The 17,785-nt window shown below is 53.2% G+C and overlaps 5 protein-coding genes across 5 annotated transcripts; 3 read left to right on the top strand and 2 right to left on the bottom strand.

The window, feature by feature from the left end:
* Positions 1-919: 919 nt before the first annotated feature.
* ATEG_03989 (40S ribosomal protein eS6) lies at positions 920-2,143 on the bottom strand (the record flags this gene model as incomplete). Its single annotated transcript, XM_001213167.1, has 7 exons — positions 920-1,016; positions 1,070-1,388; positions 1,460-1,512; positions 1,572-1,617; positions 1,685-1,705; positions 1,831-1,903; positions 2,039-2,143. The coding sequence occupies 7 exons, from the start codon at positions 2,141-2,143 to the stop codon at positions 920-922; spliced, it is 714 nt and encodes a 237-aa protein (XP_001213167.1).
* A 1,336-nt stretch (positions 2,144-3,479) lies between these two features.
* On the top strand, positions 3,480-4,675 carry ATEG_03988 (uncharacterized protein; the record flags this gene model as incomplete). Its single annotated transcript, XM_001213166.1, has 3 exons — positions 3,480-3,725; positions 3,786-4,525; positions 4,591-4,675. The coding sequence occupies 3 exons, from the start codon at positions 3,480-3,482 to the stop codon at positions 4,673-4,675; spliced, it is 1,071 nt and encodes a 356-aa protein (XP_001213166.1).
* A 2,131-nt stretch (positions 4,676-6,806) lies between these two features.
* Positions 6,807-9,014, top strand: ATEG_03987 (putative HMG box transcriptional regulator; the record flags this gene model as incomplete). The annotated part of the gene is made up of 3 exons (XM_001213165.1): positions 6,807-7,248; positions 7,314-7,459; positions 7,515-9,014. 3 exons carry the CDS (start codon positions 6,807-6,809, stop codon positions 9,012-9,014), a joined length of 2,088 nt encoding a protein of 695 aa, XP_001213165.1.
* A 681-nt stretch (positions 9,015-9,695) lies between these two features.
* Positions 9,696-14,309, top strand: ATEG_03986 (uncharacterized protein; the record flags this gene model as incomplete). The annotated part of the gene is made up of 5 exons (XM_001213164.1): positions 9,696-9,767; positions 9,864-13,283; positions 13,650-13,789; positions 13,848-14,190; positions 14,265-14,309. 5 exons carry the CDS (start codon positions 9,696-9,698, stop codon positions 14,307-14,309), a joined length of 4,020 nt encoding a protein of 1,339 aa, XP_001213164.1.
* Positions 14,310-14,791: 482 nt separating this feature from the next.
* ATEG_03985 (uncharacterized protein) lies at positions 14,792-17,323 on the bottom strand (the record flags this gene model as incomplete). Its single annotated transcript, XM_001213163.1, has 2 exons — positions 14,792-17,146; positions 17,258-17,323. 2 exons carry the CDS (start codon positions 17,321-17,323, stop codon positions 14,792-14,794), a joined length of 2,421 nt encoding a protein of 806 aa, XP_001213163.1.
* Between the last annotated feature and the right edge of the window lie 462 nt (positions 17,324-17,785).

The raw sequence follows: 17,785 nt of genomic DNA, 5'->3' as shown, positions 1-17,785 counted from the left end.
CATTTGGATTTTGGACGGAATACTGGGGCCTGATGTGATTGCCAGGTACCCTTTGTGGTCGGGATGAAGTTGCAGCCCGTCAGTCACCATTATAACACGTTTATGACGCATGTATGAATTGCAAGAATCTGGGATGGGACGGTAGTTATTTTCATGTTCTTTCGTCTAGAAAAGTCTGCAGCTTGTCTGCCTCGGTTTGATGTTTGTTCCTGTATATAGAGCCACCAGATTGAAGGAGTTTCAGTTCTTTTCTTTCGTGAATGTGCATATTGTTGGTGTCACACCGCTACATTTAGGGTCTCAGTTAGCAAATAAAACGGTGTGCGCTATTGTTTGTTCCCCATGTTTGCTTGTCGAGTCCATGTTACAATAGGAATGCAGTATGCATCAAGGATCATGCATCGGATGCCAGGGTGTCTTTGTCCGCCCGGACAAGGATAATTATTAAGACCTACAGGTACCTACTCGGGTACATCGGTAATACCACATTAGTGTCGAGCCACAAACTATACCAATATAGAACAACGGGAATTGGCAAGGACACAGCCTGAGACCAACACCGGGAGTTACGTGCTATTGACTATGGAATGGAACGGCACAAGGAGGTTCAGAAAACAAAAAGAATCTTTCACATTTTTACCCATATACCATTTCTGGATAATGCCTTGTTCCCCTTTCCCTTTCCACAAGAGGGATCTACAGGAAACAAGGCCAACGTGGACACGCCAACATCTTCTCGGGCCTGCGAACGCGCCCCCGCGGAGCTTTTCATTTTGCCTCTAATGTTCCTGGGTGACACGCAGCGCTTTTCGACCTCGAAAAAATGATGGATAACCCCCCCTTGCCGTCCGTCGCTGAGATTTTCCCTAGCCATAAGAGAGACGTAACCCGACCATTAAAAAACCCCAGAGAAAAACATTTACTTCCGCATCGAAGACGCCCTCCGCTTGCGGAGCTCGTCACGCTTGGCCTTCTCCTCGTGGACACGGGTAGCCAGGAGCTTGGCGTAGTCGTTACTGTAATCAATTAGACTGTGAACCTGCGAAGAAAGACAAAAGGGAGAGCTTACGCAGCCTCGCGGGCAGCCTCAGCGCGACGGCGCTTGAGGGCAATCCGGTGACGCTTGCGCTGGAGACGCTGGGGAGTAACCAGACGCTGGATCTTGGGGGCCTTGGTGTATTCGGGCTTGCCCTCCTTGGTGACGGTACGGCGGATGACGAACTTGCGGACGTCATCCTTCTTGTCGAGACCGAAGAAGCTGCGGATCTTGGTGGCACGCTTGGGGCCGAGTCTCTTGGGGACGACGGTGTCGGTGAGACCGGGGAGCTCACCCTCACCCTGCTTGACGATGCTCAGGGCAAGGACGGCGAGGTCGAAACCGGTGATGGCTGTGAAGACGCATCAATATCCATGTCTGGTGCAGAACGAGAACGGATTGGCTTTGCATTGTAGAACATACCACCACGGACGGACTTGCGCTTGCGCTCACCGGTGCGGCGGGGGCGGTAGCAGCTGCGAATCTTGATCAGCGTCCTGTTCTTGCGGTCTTTTCTCGGATGATTTGTCTTTACCTGTGGCCATCGGCGAGGAGCAGGCGGGTACGAGTGGGAAGGAGAACTGGACGAATTGATGAGTTCCTGTTGTTTGGGATGCGGTGGTTGAAATTGAGTCGGTCGTTACATACCACCCTGCTTCATAGGGAAACCTAGAGATCATGTTAGCACTCTGTTCCCGTATTGAAAGTTGCGTGTCCTCTTCTCAACCAAAATCACAACAATCCTGGCATCGAGGGAAAGAGAGGCGCTGGCAGAGGAATAATCGCAGTCGTACCTTGCTTGTCGTTACCACCAGTGATGCGGAAGATGTAACCCTTGAACTCATCGCCGAGGGAGTCACCGACAACCTGTTGAAAAGAAAACCCCGATCAGTCTTTCTGTTCCGCAACAACTTCTCATTCGTGTGGCTTGTGTGTCTGATTTTTTTTCCAGAGTGAATGTGGAATCGAGGGCGCAAGGGAAAAAGGGAGAGGGAGGCTGACTTCGGTTCCCATGCGCTTCTCCATGAAGGGACGGAGCTTGCGCTCATCGTCGACCTCGATGATCTTTTGCGACCCATTGGCCGGGTAGGAGATGTTGAGCTTCATCTTGACGGAGCTGCGCGGTCAAGACGGAGGGCGCGGTTTGTCGACAGGTCGAGGAGGTTCAAGGTCGTCGGGGAAGTCGTTCACAACGGGTGGGATTTTTCGATGGGTGGTGTAGCGAGGTTTCCCTGTGTGGGCGGCTGACTCAGCCGCCCTAGCCCGCTCGGGATTAGCGCCGCGGAGGTAGGGCTTCTTATGTCAGCCATCATCTTGGTGCCCGATCCGTCAGGCTGCAATATTTGATGGCCTCGTTGTTCAGGCCACCAAGTAATCTACAGCCTTACGAATTATGCAGGCATGTTATGCACGTCTTCTGGGGTATTGTTGTACCCTTTATCAATCGGTCATTCTTCTTTTCAAGCCTTTACAGGCTAGTATTCCGTTCCAATGTCCGCTGCAGTAGATAATAGTCAAAGAGAGAGCATTACAGTCTCGTTCCGGTTGCCCTTCTCCTTTAACCTGTGGAAATCCGAGCTCTCCGGAGGATTGTTCCATAATGACTATGAAACCGCCGTCATGACAGTGCGGGCCTATCAGCCAAGACAGCGGTTTGAGATCGACACCACAAGCAATAAGGACCGGATCAGCTGGGTATCAGACGGGACAGACACACGACTAGGTTCAAAATCCGTTTCTCCGGTGTCAACAGAGAAACGTAGTAGCCGCATTGTCTGGAACGTGCACGGAGTAGGATTGGGAAGAGTTTTTTCTGCTGCGGACTGACGCAACAGACCCAGAGCACGCGAGTGGTTACCAATCCGGTTGTGCCGCGCGGCCGCAGCCTTATAGATCAGTCCTACTGTACTAGTCTCGTCTCCGGGGTTAATATGGCACATTTTGGTTCTTCCCCCCTAATCTCATCCTGCTCTCATCCATCTTTCCCCTCAACTCTTCCTTCCATTCGAACGGTGTCAGCGGCACCAGTTCCTCCCCGAAACCGTTCCGAATTGCCTCCCCGCCTAATCCACTCGACTATCGCCCGCTAGTGTCTGATTCTCCTGATTCTGCGCGGTGCCGCCGGATGTCCCCTCGCCTCCGCGTTTTTCTTCAGGGGAGACGCTGTTTGACATGATTCAGTACTTTTGACTGACTCTACCTCTTTTCTATTCTATTCGTCATTGTCCGTCGGGGATTTTCCGTTTTCCTTTTTCTTACAGGGTCTTTCCCCAGACCATCGCCTCGTCGTGCTGTCACAGCTGGCTGTGTCCGCTCCCGCAATCCGTTCGTTGATCAGCGGACAAGCTCTAAGAGAACCACCAAAGCGTCTGATTGATCGACCGACCCGACGACTCCTGACCTATCCCTCCTACTCCCGAGTCAATTGTCCCATCGCCTGGTAATGCGACGGCTCAATAAGTTTCACGCCGTGTGCGCCTTGGCCGTCTGTAGTATCTTCCTATCCGCCTGGTTTCTCATCTCCCATGGATACTATCGCCGAGTCGGCCCGGCGAACGAGCCAGCGTCCGATTTCCACACCGCAGCCACCGCCTTTGATAACCGTTTAGTGGTATTTGGTGATTCATGGAGCGACAACAATGCCGGCAAGCTCCAGGGGTCCGTATGGACGGACACTCTGTGTTCACTGGTAAGAGAACGGACTGGGCCCCCTCTTCCGCCCCGTAGCATAGACGCTGACGCCCCGCAGTTCTCCTGCCACCAAGAGAACCTAGCGCAGACCGCGCGATCGCTGCGAGGCAACTATATCGGCTCGGTGGTGGACAACTCCGAGCTGACAGGGACTCTATTGAACATCTACAAGTCGCCACTAGCGGACTTTAAGGCGCAGGTGCGCCAGTGGGCCGCGGCGGAGCACGAAGCGGTGCAGCTGCTTGGGGGCAACGAGGCGGCGATTCAGCATCGGCAGAACCGCACGATCCTGGCGGTCTCGTTCGGGGTGTGGGACGTATGGAACCTACTGGATAAGGGCTACGAAGTCGCCAGCCAAACAGTGGACCGCAGCGTGGGCGTCATCATGGACCAGCTCAGCGTGCTGTCTCAGACGCTGGAGTCAAACGACCTCAAGGTGATCCTCACGCTGACGCCCGATGTGACTTTCCTCCCCGGCTTCCGTCCTGTTGCGACGCAGCACGTCAACCGTCACAAGGACGCGGTGAAAATCACGGAGTACTGGAACCGCCAACTGCGCGGAGCGGCTGAAAAATGGGACCAGGGCACGATTTATCTGTTCGACACCAGCGCCTTCCTGGCTGACCTTATCCGCGACTGGCAGCTCTTCGCCGCCGGCATCGAGGAGCCAAACGGTCTGGGTAAGAACGTGGAGCCTGGGTGGGAAAACGTCGACGACGCATGCGTCGAGAGTAGCCAGCAGCTAGTCATGACATCAACACAGAGGATGTGTGACAATCCGGAGAAGTACCTGTTCTGGTAAGAAACTAAGCCATTCATGGGTCTTCATGACTTGTTCAGGACTAACAGAGCTGCGTTTCCAGGAACGAGATGCATATGGGTCCATCGGCGCATCGGCTGATGGGGACAGAGGTGTTCCATGGGATTGAAGAGAAGTGGCTCCGCTGATTAGAGAGTAGTTGATTAACAGGAAATGAAACCCGAGTTTTCAAAGAATGTCTTGGGAGAAAACGAAACTGAAACATGGCCAGAGGTGCATTTCTAGGCCCGGATGGACCTTTGCACGCCCGCGAGTTCCAAGGCGATGTGCCATTGAGGGATGTGGAGAGGTTTGACGATGTTTCCGAAACGGATCAAACGCCTCCCGGAGTGTCATCTTCTGTAGAGGTGTACAGAGTGCTCTGGAGTACGTAATCGCGAAAGGAGACCACGGGAGAAGGGACAGCTCAGTCTACAAAGAATAGAAGGAGAGCCCGTTGGTTGGTGGTCTTTGTGTGGTTTGTGCGAGCTCATTATTGAGTGTTGGAGGCTGAGGGGGGAGCAGCGCCTTGTGAGAGCGTCGACCTCAGCCTTGACCAAGACAGGGAAGCCGAAGCGTACGGAGTACAGACAGGGTCGTACTGTAGCCACCGCAACAGTGGAGAGGTCCATTCTTCTCTATTATTGATTGTTCGATTGTGTGGAGCAGATCGGAATGTGAGCACGGAAAAGGGGAGATCGGCCCAAGCTGACAGGACAGGGGCCCCTGCAACCTCAACGTGCCAGTTCCAAAGGATGCTCGGGGAAGGCTCTAGAGCCTGATGCTAGCTTTCTTTTCCTTTCTTGTTAGGGGGGGGGGGGCGAGCGAGGACAAAGAACAGAGAAGTTCCTTTGTGACCCGATGAGTGGCGTTCTCAGATTCCTTCAAATGATGACAGGGTCAGGTAGTCTATTTGTCTTCCTGGAGAGGTGGCGCTTGTTCTTTGTGTGCGTGTCATGTTGGGACGCTAGTAGGCTACCCTGGTAGGATCGGAGTGGTACGAGTGGCTAGTTAGGTACCTAGTACGGAGTACTATAGTTGTGAATGTCAAAATGACCTAACCGACGTTGAGGGAGTCAATGGGAAGAGAAAGGATGGGATCGAATGTTGCAAGGTAGTAATTAACAAGATCCAGTATTAATCTAACAGTAATATAATATGATAATATGATATGGTAATATACATAGTAGTAGTGTACTCCGTACGGCGAGCACTTGCCTTGAGTGGTTCACCTGACCCGATTAGGCAAGTGTCACTGCCCTGGCACACGGGGCGCTGATTGGCCCGCACCCCCCTGCAGCACGCCGCATGCAGACAAAGAGAGGGCGAAAAAGTGACGGCAACACACCAAACAATACCGGTACCAACCATCGACTGCTCTGGACTGCTGCTCCATCCGCCATGGTATCATCGATTCGCCCCCCAGGTACCTTCCAACCGCTGAGGCCCGCCTGCTATTGCAAGGTACCTTACCTACTATACCTATACCTACTCCGTAGTACCTTACCCACGGAGGTACCTACCTCATCCACTTCGGTATGCCAGTACCTTACTCTATACTCCGTAGACCAACCTGAAGAGTCAGTCGTCAATGGTACGAACCAGTTTTCCCCCTTTCCAACACCCCTAGACACCTCTCCATCAGCAGGTTCCATCCGTCTCGTTTACCGGTGGAGAGAGAGGGACTCTTCCAAGAGGACTTGTGTCATTCCCAGAGAGACAAAGAACGAGGTTCCCAGGTTCCGCAGGGGTCTGATGCAGACTCACCGACCTTCTCGTCGCCAAAGATAGACTTATAACAAAGCACTTGAGAAAGCCAAATCCTGGCCTTTTATCTGCTCCCTTCTGCCCTTCTGGTTGGTTCGGTCTGGATAGAAACGGCTTATTGTCAAAGAAGAAAACATCCCCCTCCGAAAAAGAAGAAAGAACCCATCTTACTCTTATTTTTCTTTTCTTCTCGGTTTTGCCCCTGTCAAGAAAAATAATAGGAAAGCATCCCCATTATAATAAGAAGAAACGAATTATCAACCCGAGGGTTCGCTCGTCATAACTCTATATTCTTGTTTCTTTCTTTACCTTTACCGTTTACCCTTCTTTCTTCTGGCCTCGCTCTATACCTCTCTCGCTCTCTAACCTCTCTCCGTCTAATGTCCTCCTCTTTCACATCATCATCATCATCATCATCATCATCATCATCATCATCATCATCATCATCATCATCATCATACCGTCTCTGCATCCACTAGAGAGTCGCTCCGCTTCTTCGTCTCCTTCTCTTAAATGTCTTACGATCGAGTTCTCCCCAAGCCTCCCGCTTTGCACTATGACTCCCCGCAGGTCCCTTTGCCTCGACCAACAAGTAACCTCCTCGAGCATAAGATCATGAACGACGATATCTCCCGCATGTCTCTCGTCGACCATCATGTGGACTCCCCTCCCATGGGCAATTCGTGTCGATTCGCCGCCGATGGTTTGCCCCAGGTGCATCTCTCATCTCTCACCCGCGCCAAGTTTGCCCTCAACAACATCGCTGCTAGCGCTTCCGTCGAGGCCTCCAAGCCCTCGGCCTCACTGACAACCAAAACTATCCCGCTTCGCGAACGCTCCACGGCGTCCGAGCGTTCGTCGTCGTCCAGTCCCGTCAAGTCGACGGCACCAAGGGAGTCGGTCACCCAGTTCTGCCTCTGTCAACCGGATCCCAAGATCCCTAGACCTCGAAATGGTACGTGCATACCAACATAGCTATTGTGAGCTTCCGTCTTCGTGGTCATGCTAACACAATCCCAGCATTCATTCTCTATCGCCAACACTACCAAGCAGCAGTGGTGGCGCAAAATCCAGGACTCGCTAACCCCGATATATCCAAGATCATCGGGGAGCAATGGAGAAAGCTTCCGCAGGAAACCAAGGATGAGTGGAAAGCACTTGCCGAGGTAGGCAGCCGCCCAATTGCAACAAGCGGTGACAGGCAATACTAATACCAAGCAGGAAGAGAAAGCCCGCCATCAACAGCAGTATCCCGAATACCGCTATCAGCCTCGTCGGTATGGCCGGGATGGTTCGTCTCGAAACTCCACCTCGGGCATCAGTCATAACCCTCCCGGCTCGACGGTTTGCAGCCGGTGCGGTGGGCGAGTCATGAACCCGCCAGTGTCCCCCGAGGCCCCGTTTACCCCCAGCGGATCTTCTCACACGAACGGGGCAAACTCCCAATCAGAGACGGTTACCGCTCGAAGTTATGCGTGCCGAGCGTCGGATTCCGAGCGGCCTCCCAAACCTATCAGGGTGGGGAGCAGTGGGGAGCCTCTTCAACATCGACAACGGCAGTGGGAAGAAAACGGCATTCGTTCTCCAGACACAAAGCGCCGCCGCTTCAACTCGGAAGTAGCCTTCAAGACGAGTATGCAGCGGGGCAACACCCCGGATGCGGCATACCCCATGTCCCCATTTACCCCTCGATCAAGCACCGATCTGTCCAATCCTCGGGGCAGCGTATTTCAGATGCTGCAGCCTCCGCGTTCTTTCCGAGGCTCGCGGGACTACGGTCAGCCGGATCCTAGTCTGAAGCTTCCACCCTTGCAGACGAGTGCTCCCAACCCCAATGGGGTGGCCCCCATGACGCCGTACTCTCAAGATGGGTCGAGTCTAGAAACCACGGTGATGACGATCCCCTTCCTCAACAAGATTAAGGTGCTTGCGAAGATTTCGCCTCCACTGGTCCCCTCTTTCCGGGATGGAGGAGTACAACGTCGGGGGGTGGTGATTTCCGTGGACGGGCAAGAGCCCACGGCAGTGAAGAGCATGGTGGACTATCTCAACACCATGTTCCAAAAGGAAGGAAAGTTTACCACTCGTCTTTTCGAGGGGCCTGAAATTCGCCCGCGGGAAAGTTATTCGGAGTCGGGCCAGATGGGGGACGCGACGGTAGATTACCTGAACACAATCTCGGTGTGGCACCGCATTTCAGATGAGATTGTGTCCTTCGTCAAGTCATCGTCGGAATCGTCGGAGTCCAAGACGGGGGAGGACCATAGTTCCACCCCGGGCGTGTCACCCAAAACGATGCATCCCAAACCCACAGAGAACCAGATCAGCTCCCCGCCGTCCAGCGAAAGCGGATCCATCTCTGGCGCATCGTCGTCTGGGTCCAGCTCCTGTTCTATCCCGGTAGCGCTTGTGCCCCGGTATCAGCTCACTACTGCCGATGCCTTCGCGTGCTCTGTGCCAATTGACGATTCCTACGCTCCGTTAGACCATTGGCAATGGATGGCGTCATTATGGCGCGCGTGCGTAGGTCCCGACATCACAGTGTATATTCGCGAGTGCGAGAAAGAAGAGCTTGACCGGCATGGAGGGAACCCGGTCGAGGTTCGTCTGCAGGACGCCCGCACTGTCGTCGTGCGGAGAGCCGCGAACTCGCCCAAAGAGTTGGAAGAAAAGGTCTTGAAGCGAGTTGGATTTGAAATTGAGGACTTTCTCACTCAGTGATTTGGCGTTGTTCGATAATCTGCATTACTTTTGTTGCATTTCCTTTTGGTTGGGTCGTTCTCGTTTTTTCCATGTTTTGCATTCCATACTTTGCAGTGGGCTGGTTATCTGATTCCAGATCTCTGCATTGCGAAGACTTTCGGGAGGCTTCTGGTCCTCGCGTCGTCAACTGCGTGGTGATGGCCTTTGCTTTGAGTATACTGGTGGCGTACATATATTTATAGCGGAGGGATCCTCTTGGGTAATCATCGGGTTGGGTTTTCTGTTCGGGACTTGTTTCAACTGCAATACGGAATATTAATAATTACAGCTATGTAAATTATCGTGATATATATCAATTAATTCAATTATTTGGTTTTCTCAGGTTGATGCGTTTCGATTGTGGATGTCCACAAAAATGGCCTGAGGCTGATGTGCTTATCTAAGAGAGTTCCTGATAACTAGCGTCGGGGCGGTCAGCATCTCTGTCCAATCACTGCCCACCGATTGCGGAATGTTCTTCGCCCGTCAGCTTATCGAAAACGAATTGCCTCCGTGATCATCCTCCCCTCGAAGACGGTACGGAGTGCTGGGAACTTGGCCTATATCTGCTGAATGGCTGTGACTCATCACACGAACGTTGTGCCATAGCATTTGAGAGTGTTGGCAGCCACAGGAAGCCCCGTTACAGGGCGTGCTGCGATGGCTTCCCCCGAAGATGGGCGTCAGCCTGTGCCTGTGCAGGTCGCCTTGCACAGGCCTATTCACACAGAGGTCAGCTCTCAATATTAATCGCGCTCCCATGTCCTGTTGATGCCTATTTGCGCGTCGTCCCCTGGGTTGGCATGTACTTACCTCTCCATCTGATAGACGCTCTGCAACACGACCGTGGAGGCTCGCATTGCTTCGCCGACTCGGTACAACATTGCCAGTCAGTCTTCTGAGAGAGCTACGGATGCACATGTATCTACTCCTGTCACCTCTGGCTCAGCCATATCAGCTTCCGAGCCAAAGACAACCCCACTTACACCCTTGCATACACCCGGCGCCGAAACGTACGGGTTCATCCAGAATTTGGATGTGTATATTCCTGTTGGCGTATTGAAGAGAAAGGATCGTACACATTTCGCCGAACAACTTGACATACTGAATTCTACACCAGAAGCACCGGATGGCTTTCCCCATGCGGAAGTCGCCAATCTGGAAAAGCACCGTTGGATATGGACCAGTGTATATCCATATTCTAGAGACCCCAGGTGGAGCTTCGTCCGTGTGTATGTATTACCCGACGATGTAGGACGCAAAATTATCCCGAGATCGAGCTCTGCCTTGCGACGCGCCCTGAAGTTGGTGATGGCCAAGATCGACCGGTCTTCTGAAGCATGGGCGGGCGTGTCCCCTTCTTCGGAGAGAGAGACTATCGACTCGGAGAGAGACAAAGAAGATGAATCTCTGTGGTACATATTCAATACCCTGGACGACCCGTCGCCTCGGGCAGATTCGATACAGGACCCCCACGGTAGGAGCGCGATGCAAGACATACTTGCAGCTGGGACAGAAGGCGATTCCGGGGTTCCAGGACTCAAGACGCCGTTGTACCCATACCAGCGACGTTCTGCAGCGACAATGATCCAGCGTGAAGTGCAACCCGCACCGATGCTGGACCCTCGATTGCAGAAGCGGATCTCGCCGACTGGAAGGGAGTATTACTATGACAAAGAGGAAGCTCGCATTGTTTGTGAGAAGAAGCTGTACTCGGAAGCGCGTGGAGGCATCCTTGCCGAGACCATGGGTTGTGGAAAGACGCTCATCTGTTTGGCTGTGATCCTGGCAACACGCGGTCACTTCCCGGAAATACCGTTGGAGTATCAACAAATGGAGAATCCGGTTCGCGACAAAACTGCAAGTCTGATGACAATGGCAGCCACCGCCGCTGGACGGCTTTCGCTGCCGTGGAAGCGTCACTTCGATACCCTGAAAAGCTTCGGGGAATGCTATGACGGCTGCGTCAAGGCATGTGAAGAACATCGTGGGTCGTATACTATACCACCTCCGCCAGCCAGACATGGTGGCCGAAGTGGTGTTGCGTATCCTCGGCCGCCGCCTCAACGGCGTCTTCTTGGACATGGAACTTTAATCATTGTCCCGCCCAATCTTATGAATCACTGGGAGCATGAGATTCAAAGTCATACTGAAGGGCTGAAAGTTCTCACATTACGGACATCATCTGATGTGACGCCGGAACCTGAAGCGCTATTGGAGTACGATATTGTTCTATTCTCGCGGATCCGCTTTGAGAAGGAAGCGGGCGAAGTTGTGAACAATCGGCGCCATTCAATCAGACCCGTCGAATCCAAACTGACGAAGATCCACTGGCTTCGGATTATTGTCGATGAAGGTCACAATGTCGCAGGTCACGGGCAAAAGACTAATATGGTGCATGTCTTGAACCAGCTTCACGTAGAGCGTCGATGGATTGTGTCTGGAACGCCATCCAGCGGCTTGTACGGAGTTGAGGTCAGTTTGGCATCACGAGAGACTCACATGAGTGAGACAGATCTGTCGGAAGCCACCGTGGCTGTGCTCCATGGGAGGCGGAAAACAGGACACGCCCTTGAAAGCGAGCTCAAGGATCTTGACAAGCTTCGTCACATTGTCATAGAATTCTTGGATCTGAAGCCATGGTCGAACTCCCGCGCTGATGATCCAGCGAATTGGACGACATACATGAAACCTGTCGGAGAAGATGGAAAACGACGCAAGGCGCCTTCGCTCCGCGCCACACTCCAAAGCATGGTCGTCCGTCATCGCATGGAGACTATACACAATGAGATCCCCCTGCCGCGACTACATAACACCGTTGTACGTCTGGAACCCACCTTTTATGACAGGCTGAACCTCAATCTATTCATCTTTGCTCTGGCGGTCAACGTGATCACATCAGAGCGAAAGGACCAGGACTATATGTTTCATGCTCGAAATCGAACGCACTTGAGTCAATTGATAAGCAATCTGCGCCAGGCTGGCTTTTGGTGGGCTGGTTCAGAGGGCGACCTTCCGGGAACAGTTGACAATGCCACCAAATATTTGGACAACAATAGGCATAGGATGAGTGAAGATGATATCGCGATGCTGACCGAGGGGATAAGAATAGCGCGGATTGCACTCAACTGTGGCAGCTGGAATGCTTTCAAGAATCTCCACGAACTGGGGGTATTCGTTGAAAATTTCCCTTCCCACGCTCGGAGCTTATGGGCGTTGGACAACTCGTCGGATACTTCTACTATCCTACTGGGAATCAGCCAAGCCCATCAGGCGCAAAAATTTGTTACAAGCCACCTCACCTTAGCTAATCCTGCGGAAGGTCTTGCAGGGGCTGGGATCAAGGTGCGTCGCGAGCTCGCTGAAGTCGCCGAGCTGGACCCGGCCAAGAAAAGCACTCCCGATAAACAAGCCACCACCAAATCGCCAAAAAAGGCGTCCAAAACGTTCAAGAAAAACCTCTTCAAGACGCTGCCTCAGGAGTCTCCGCTAGCTCAAACAAAGCTCGTTGCCACGGCATCAGCGAAGCTGACGTATCTGCTCGACCAAGTGGACCAGCTGCACAAGGAGGAGAAGATCATCATATTCTATGACAACAATAACTCGGCGTACTGGATCGCAGAGGGCCTCGAGCTTCTGGGCATCGACTTCCGTATATACGCTAATACACTGAAACCTGCACTCCGAACGGCGTATCTGAAGCTCTTTCGGGAATCGGAGGACGTCCGCGTCCTGCTCATGGATCTCCGGCAGGCCTCCCACGGCCTCCACATCGCCAATGCGTCGCGTGTGTTTATCGTCAATCCCATCTGGCAGCCCAACGTGGAAAGCCAGGCCATCAAGCGAGCACACCGGATTGGACAGCGACGACCAGTGTTCGTCGAGACGCTCGTTCTGAAGGATACACTGGAGGACAAGATGCTGACACGCCGGAAAGCAATGTCTGACATGGAGATCCAGCGCGCAGAGAAAGACCTCCTAGACGATCAGACGATGAGTTCGATCATCCAGGCCGAACGGTTCCTGCCTATAGCAGAGGACGAGGCGTCGGCGTCGGTCAAAGTGGCGTATCTGCGCAACCCGCCTGGATTCTTCGACCGACATAAACTTGCCCTTGCGGATGACTTTTACGACCAGCCGACCAATCCGACTGCAAGTTCGACATTAACCCCTAAGCGCAAGCGCGCGGTGGTTATCGACACTGATTCGAGCACCCCGGAAGCCTCCGATACCGTAGCCCCCAAGCGTGTAAGGCCGACTGTTCCTGTTGGATTTCTGTCTCCGGCGATGAGCTCCGGCGACTCTACTCCCGTACTGGACACGGAACGGGGACCCAAGCCAAAGAAGACCGTATCGATATTTGGGTAGCAATTTGTACATGTACTTTGAGTTTAGCGAGGATACCACCTAGTTCACGACAATGCAGGCACATGTTCGCGTATGGTTCGATCAGATAATCCGAAAACGGCAATCGATCGAAGGGTCACGTGGCGGGCCGGAGCTTATCTAGATCACTGCATCTCGGTCTCCGGTGATATCATACGAGACGCAGCATACGGAGTAGACACAAACAAACCCACCCCCAAGTCGTAAGAGATGCCCCCCACAACCAAGATAATCGGCATCTCCGGCCCCTCATCCAGCGGCAAAACCACCCTCGCCCGCCTGCTCCAAGGCATCTTCTCGCAACTCGACTCTCCGCACCTAACCACCTTCATCATCCACGAAGACGACTTTTACTTTCCCGACGACAAGTATGCCCCTACCCTCCCTCCCTACCTTCCCTCCAGCCCCCGAAACTAACCCCCCCAGAATCCCCTACACAACCACCGCAACCGGCAAAACAATCCAAGACTGGGACACCATCGCCGCGATAGACGTGCCCCTGCTCGCGTCCGCGCTGCGCTACGTGCGCACGCACGGCGCGCTGCCCCCGCGCCTCAAATCCATCCAGGACCTCAACGAGGCCTCGGACGCCGGCGTGCCGGCCGACGTGCTGGCCCAGCTGCGGGCCGAAGTGTCCGCGCGGCTGGCGCGACGACCAGCGACGGAGCCGTCGACCGTCGCCTTTCTGGAGGGGTTTCTGCTGTACGCCCCGCCGCCCGGGACCAAAGACCAGACGCATGTGCTGCGCGCGGTGCACGACCAGATCGATGTAAGACTGTTTCTTCCCGCGCCGTATGACCTTGTCAAGGCGCGGAGGGAGAGTCGCACCGGTTATGTGACTAGTGGGCCTGCGCCGGCGCCGCCGGCGGAGCCTGTGGAGAGGGCTGAGGAGGGGGTAGATGGGGCGGTGGATTTGCAGGGCGAGGATGAGCGGCCGCCGCAGAATTTCTGGGTCGATCCGCCTGGGTATGTGGATGATATTGTGTGGCCGCGGTACGTGCAGGATCATGCGTGGTTGTTGCTGCCGGAAGACGGGGCGGGGGGTGATCCGCGGGATTGGGTGCAGCGCGTGGGACAGGGGGTTAACGTGCGGACGGATGCTGGGGTGATGGTTGCGCCGGGGCAGGGCAACAAACCGATGGTGGAGTTGTTGAGGTGGGCTGTTGATGCGGTGATGGAGGTGATAGAGCAATAGAGTGGCGTTTGACATTTGGAATTGCATAGCGTGTCTATTGGTACCATCAAGACAAAGACTTGTATTGACTCATTACATACACATCAATCAATCAAGTAGATACACTGACACAGGAAGACTGTCCTATGAGAAAGAAAGCATTCGCTTATGAAGGGCAACTGAGATCTCGCAACTGTCAACGCACATTAGGCCCTTTCCAGCCAAGGAAATAATCAATACGATCTCTCAGGCTCAGGGGCGCGGCATGCATATCTCCCGTACGCTCCGTGTCTCCATTCTTGGTACCTTCGTCAGGTTCATCCAGCATTGGCTGGGCATCTTCCATCGAATCTTGTATAGGATCGGCGTCATTTTCTGTACGCTCGTTCTCGCGTAGCATATGCAGACTTCCATAGTGAGGACAGACACATACAGGAGACAGAGTGACGTTCCCATCACTACCGGACTCATGACCATGTGCAACTAGACCTTCGCCAGTGTAGTTACCAACTCCCATGTCATTGAGCTGCACACCTGGGCCTGTGATGACGACCGGGGAGAACAAACTGGATAGTATGAGACTGAATCCCACAATCAGGAGAAAAACCACTCGATCCACTCTTAGAGGTCGCCTCTCAGTCTCCTGAAATTCCAACTCCTCCATCATTCTCATCACCTCGGCGAATCTTTGAGAAAGACCCTTATCGGCTGATATCGGGTCTTCAGCGTAACCTTCATTGTATGTCTCCCTCGAACCAGATGACTCCACGTCGACTTCCTGTTCAGAAGACGGTTCCACGACTGAGTCAGAGTCCAGTCTGGTAAACGCATGCCGAAGTTTGGACCGCTCTAAACAGACGCTGGACAAGTCCGGGTATATCGAGGGAAGCCAATACGCTTGTTGTTCTTTTGGAATGGCAACTTCCCACATCAGACAGAATTCGTCAAACTCTCTCGAGGAGCAAATGATCTGGATCCGAGAAACACTTTCTGTGGTTCTGGACATGTCGGCAGACAGCTCTATCACCTGCAGACCTTCATCGATGGCCTCAAGAGTGCACTGCGAAAAGCTTTCTGGGCCACCTTCTACCTTGAGGAAAAAGCGACATCTCTCGGCGGCGACGTAAATGTTGCTAAACCTCAACGAGCATACCGCGTGATACCTCACTCGAAGACGTGAAATCTGCTCATCACTTCTGCGCGTAGGCATCAGGGTGGCTCTAATATCCTGATCCACAGTGAAGTCTTTGAGAGGGCCGTAACATTCCTGAGCATGGACACACATGGTCACTTCAAAAGATTCCGGGTTGGCAAATTCCGCAAAGAAACAGTTTTCTACCATATTGTATCTGTTTAGACTGGCGGTAGAAAACTCAATTACCTGACCTGGGGAGATCAAGAAGAGAAAGTATCCGTTCTGATCATCTTTCAGTTTCGGCAGTCCTGGGACAATCAAGGTGTACCATCCAGGCGGGTGCAGTGGACGGCCGATTCGCTGGTCCTCATCAAACATGGATATATTTGCTAGGATAACAATTTTGTATGCTGCCTGAAGAACATCTTCTGGACATTCCAGGTAGAGCAGTCCTCTTGCGCTCTGGACGATTGGTTCCACGAAAACGCGGGTAGGCGAAGATTGACCGGTTCTGCGCAAGAGCCGCGGGTTATCCTGGGAACGAATTTCCTCCATGGGGCCTGAGTCAGACATGTCTTCTAACACTGTGGGTGCTGGAGACTGCATTGTTTGACGTCCAAGATCCGTATTCAGGCGCTTGAGAACCGGGATAAAGCTGTTCGTTTTCGTCGGCTGTCTTTGCCTATCTCTTAAATTCTCCATTTCACTTGTGCTTTCGCCTTTTATTGCTCTCGACGCAGCGCCAAATAGAGAGTCCACGGACTCCCCACAAACGTCAGTGATTATACTCCTGAAGCCGCTAGTGAGACGTTCTTCCAGGTCACTTATTCCAGGAACGGAGGAACCTCTGGTATGCTGAGTCTTCAGCGGCGCATACTTGGTCGACTTCTTCGGAGAAGCAGAAGCTGCAGTTCTTCTGGTTTTTGGTAGGGATGTTGGTGCATCCCGCGCACCAGGCCGACTCCTTCCTGAGGTTCCCTTCTCGTCCTCCGAATCCGTAAGACAAGCAGTCCTGGCATTCCTTTTTCCCAAGTTCCGTGACTCCAGGTCTGTATCCACGCGCGGCGTAGACGGGATGTCTGTAGCTGGAACAGACGGCACGAGGGGCTCGATCGGTCCCAAGGAGGGCGGAGCCATTAAGTCAGATTCAAGAATAGTGAGATGGCGCTCGTCGGACGGGGCGAGCGTCCCAGGTTCAGATTCGACTTCAGTAGTGGATGTCGAGGGGACCTGCTCACTCTCTACACTAGCATCGGAAGCCAGATTCAAGAAAGCAAACAAAGGACTGTCAGGGTCGCTTGACTGACTGTCCTGACCGTGTACATGGACGAGAGGTGTTTTGAAGATTTTATGGACCCGAATAGAGGAGGACTGCGCGTCAAGGATCTGAACTACTGCGTTTGGTAGACATTGGACCTGTGATCGGTCAGAGAAGAGTCATTCTGCCTGGAAGGGCGAACAGTTCACCTCAACTGAGATTTTGATCTTGGCTGGATGACCTGGCACACCATCCCATGCCCCTCGCACCTCCAGACTGGTAGGTTCGAGGAGACCAGGCGGATGTTCAGGTGTGATCTCCCCGTCTGATGCCATACTGTAGGGTTTGATACCGGTGTGGAGCGGAAAATGAATGGCTTTATGAGCGTGGTGGAACTGGAGAGAAAGGCGAAGGAGGTAGAGAAGAGAGAAACAGATCGAGGGGAGACAGGAAACAAGAGAAACAGGGCTGGCCTTAGGCCTCTAGGGCAAGAACCAAAGCAACCGCCTCTCCAACATCCAAACACCCCAACAACATCACTCGTTTTCCTTCTGCTGACACGGCGTTTCTCCAATTATTAATAAAGTGGTGATATTTTGAAATCAGGGGGACAAAGTCGTCAGTCCGACGGCATATGTACAGGGGAAGTTCATAAAAGAGATATCCGGGTCACTAGGGTGAACAGGACATCCCCGCGAAAAACAAACGCATAGAAAAGAGAAAAAGGATAAACAGCACTCAAGCCCCGCTAAGACGGTTACCCTTTTTATGCCCCGAGGCGCCAGTGTATACCCCAG

The sequence above is a fragment of the Aspergillus terreus genome, genomic scaffold, assembly GCF_000149615.1.
Source record: "Aspergillus terreus NIH2624 scaffold_5 genomic scaffold, whole genome shotgun sequence".
Classification (NCBI taxonomy): Eukaryota; Fungi; Ascomycota; class Eurotiomycetes; order Eurotiales; family Aspergillaceae; genus Aspergillus; species Aspergillus terreus.
This window is presented reverse-complemented; position numbering and strand designations above follow the sequence as displayed.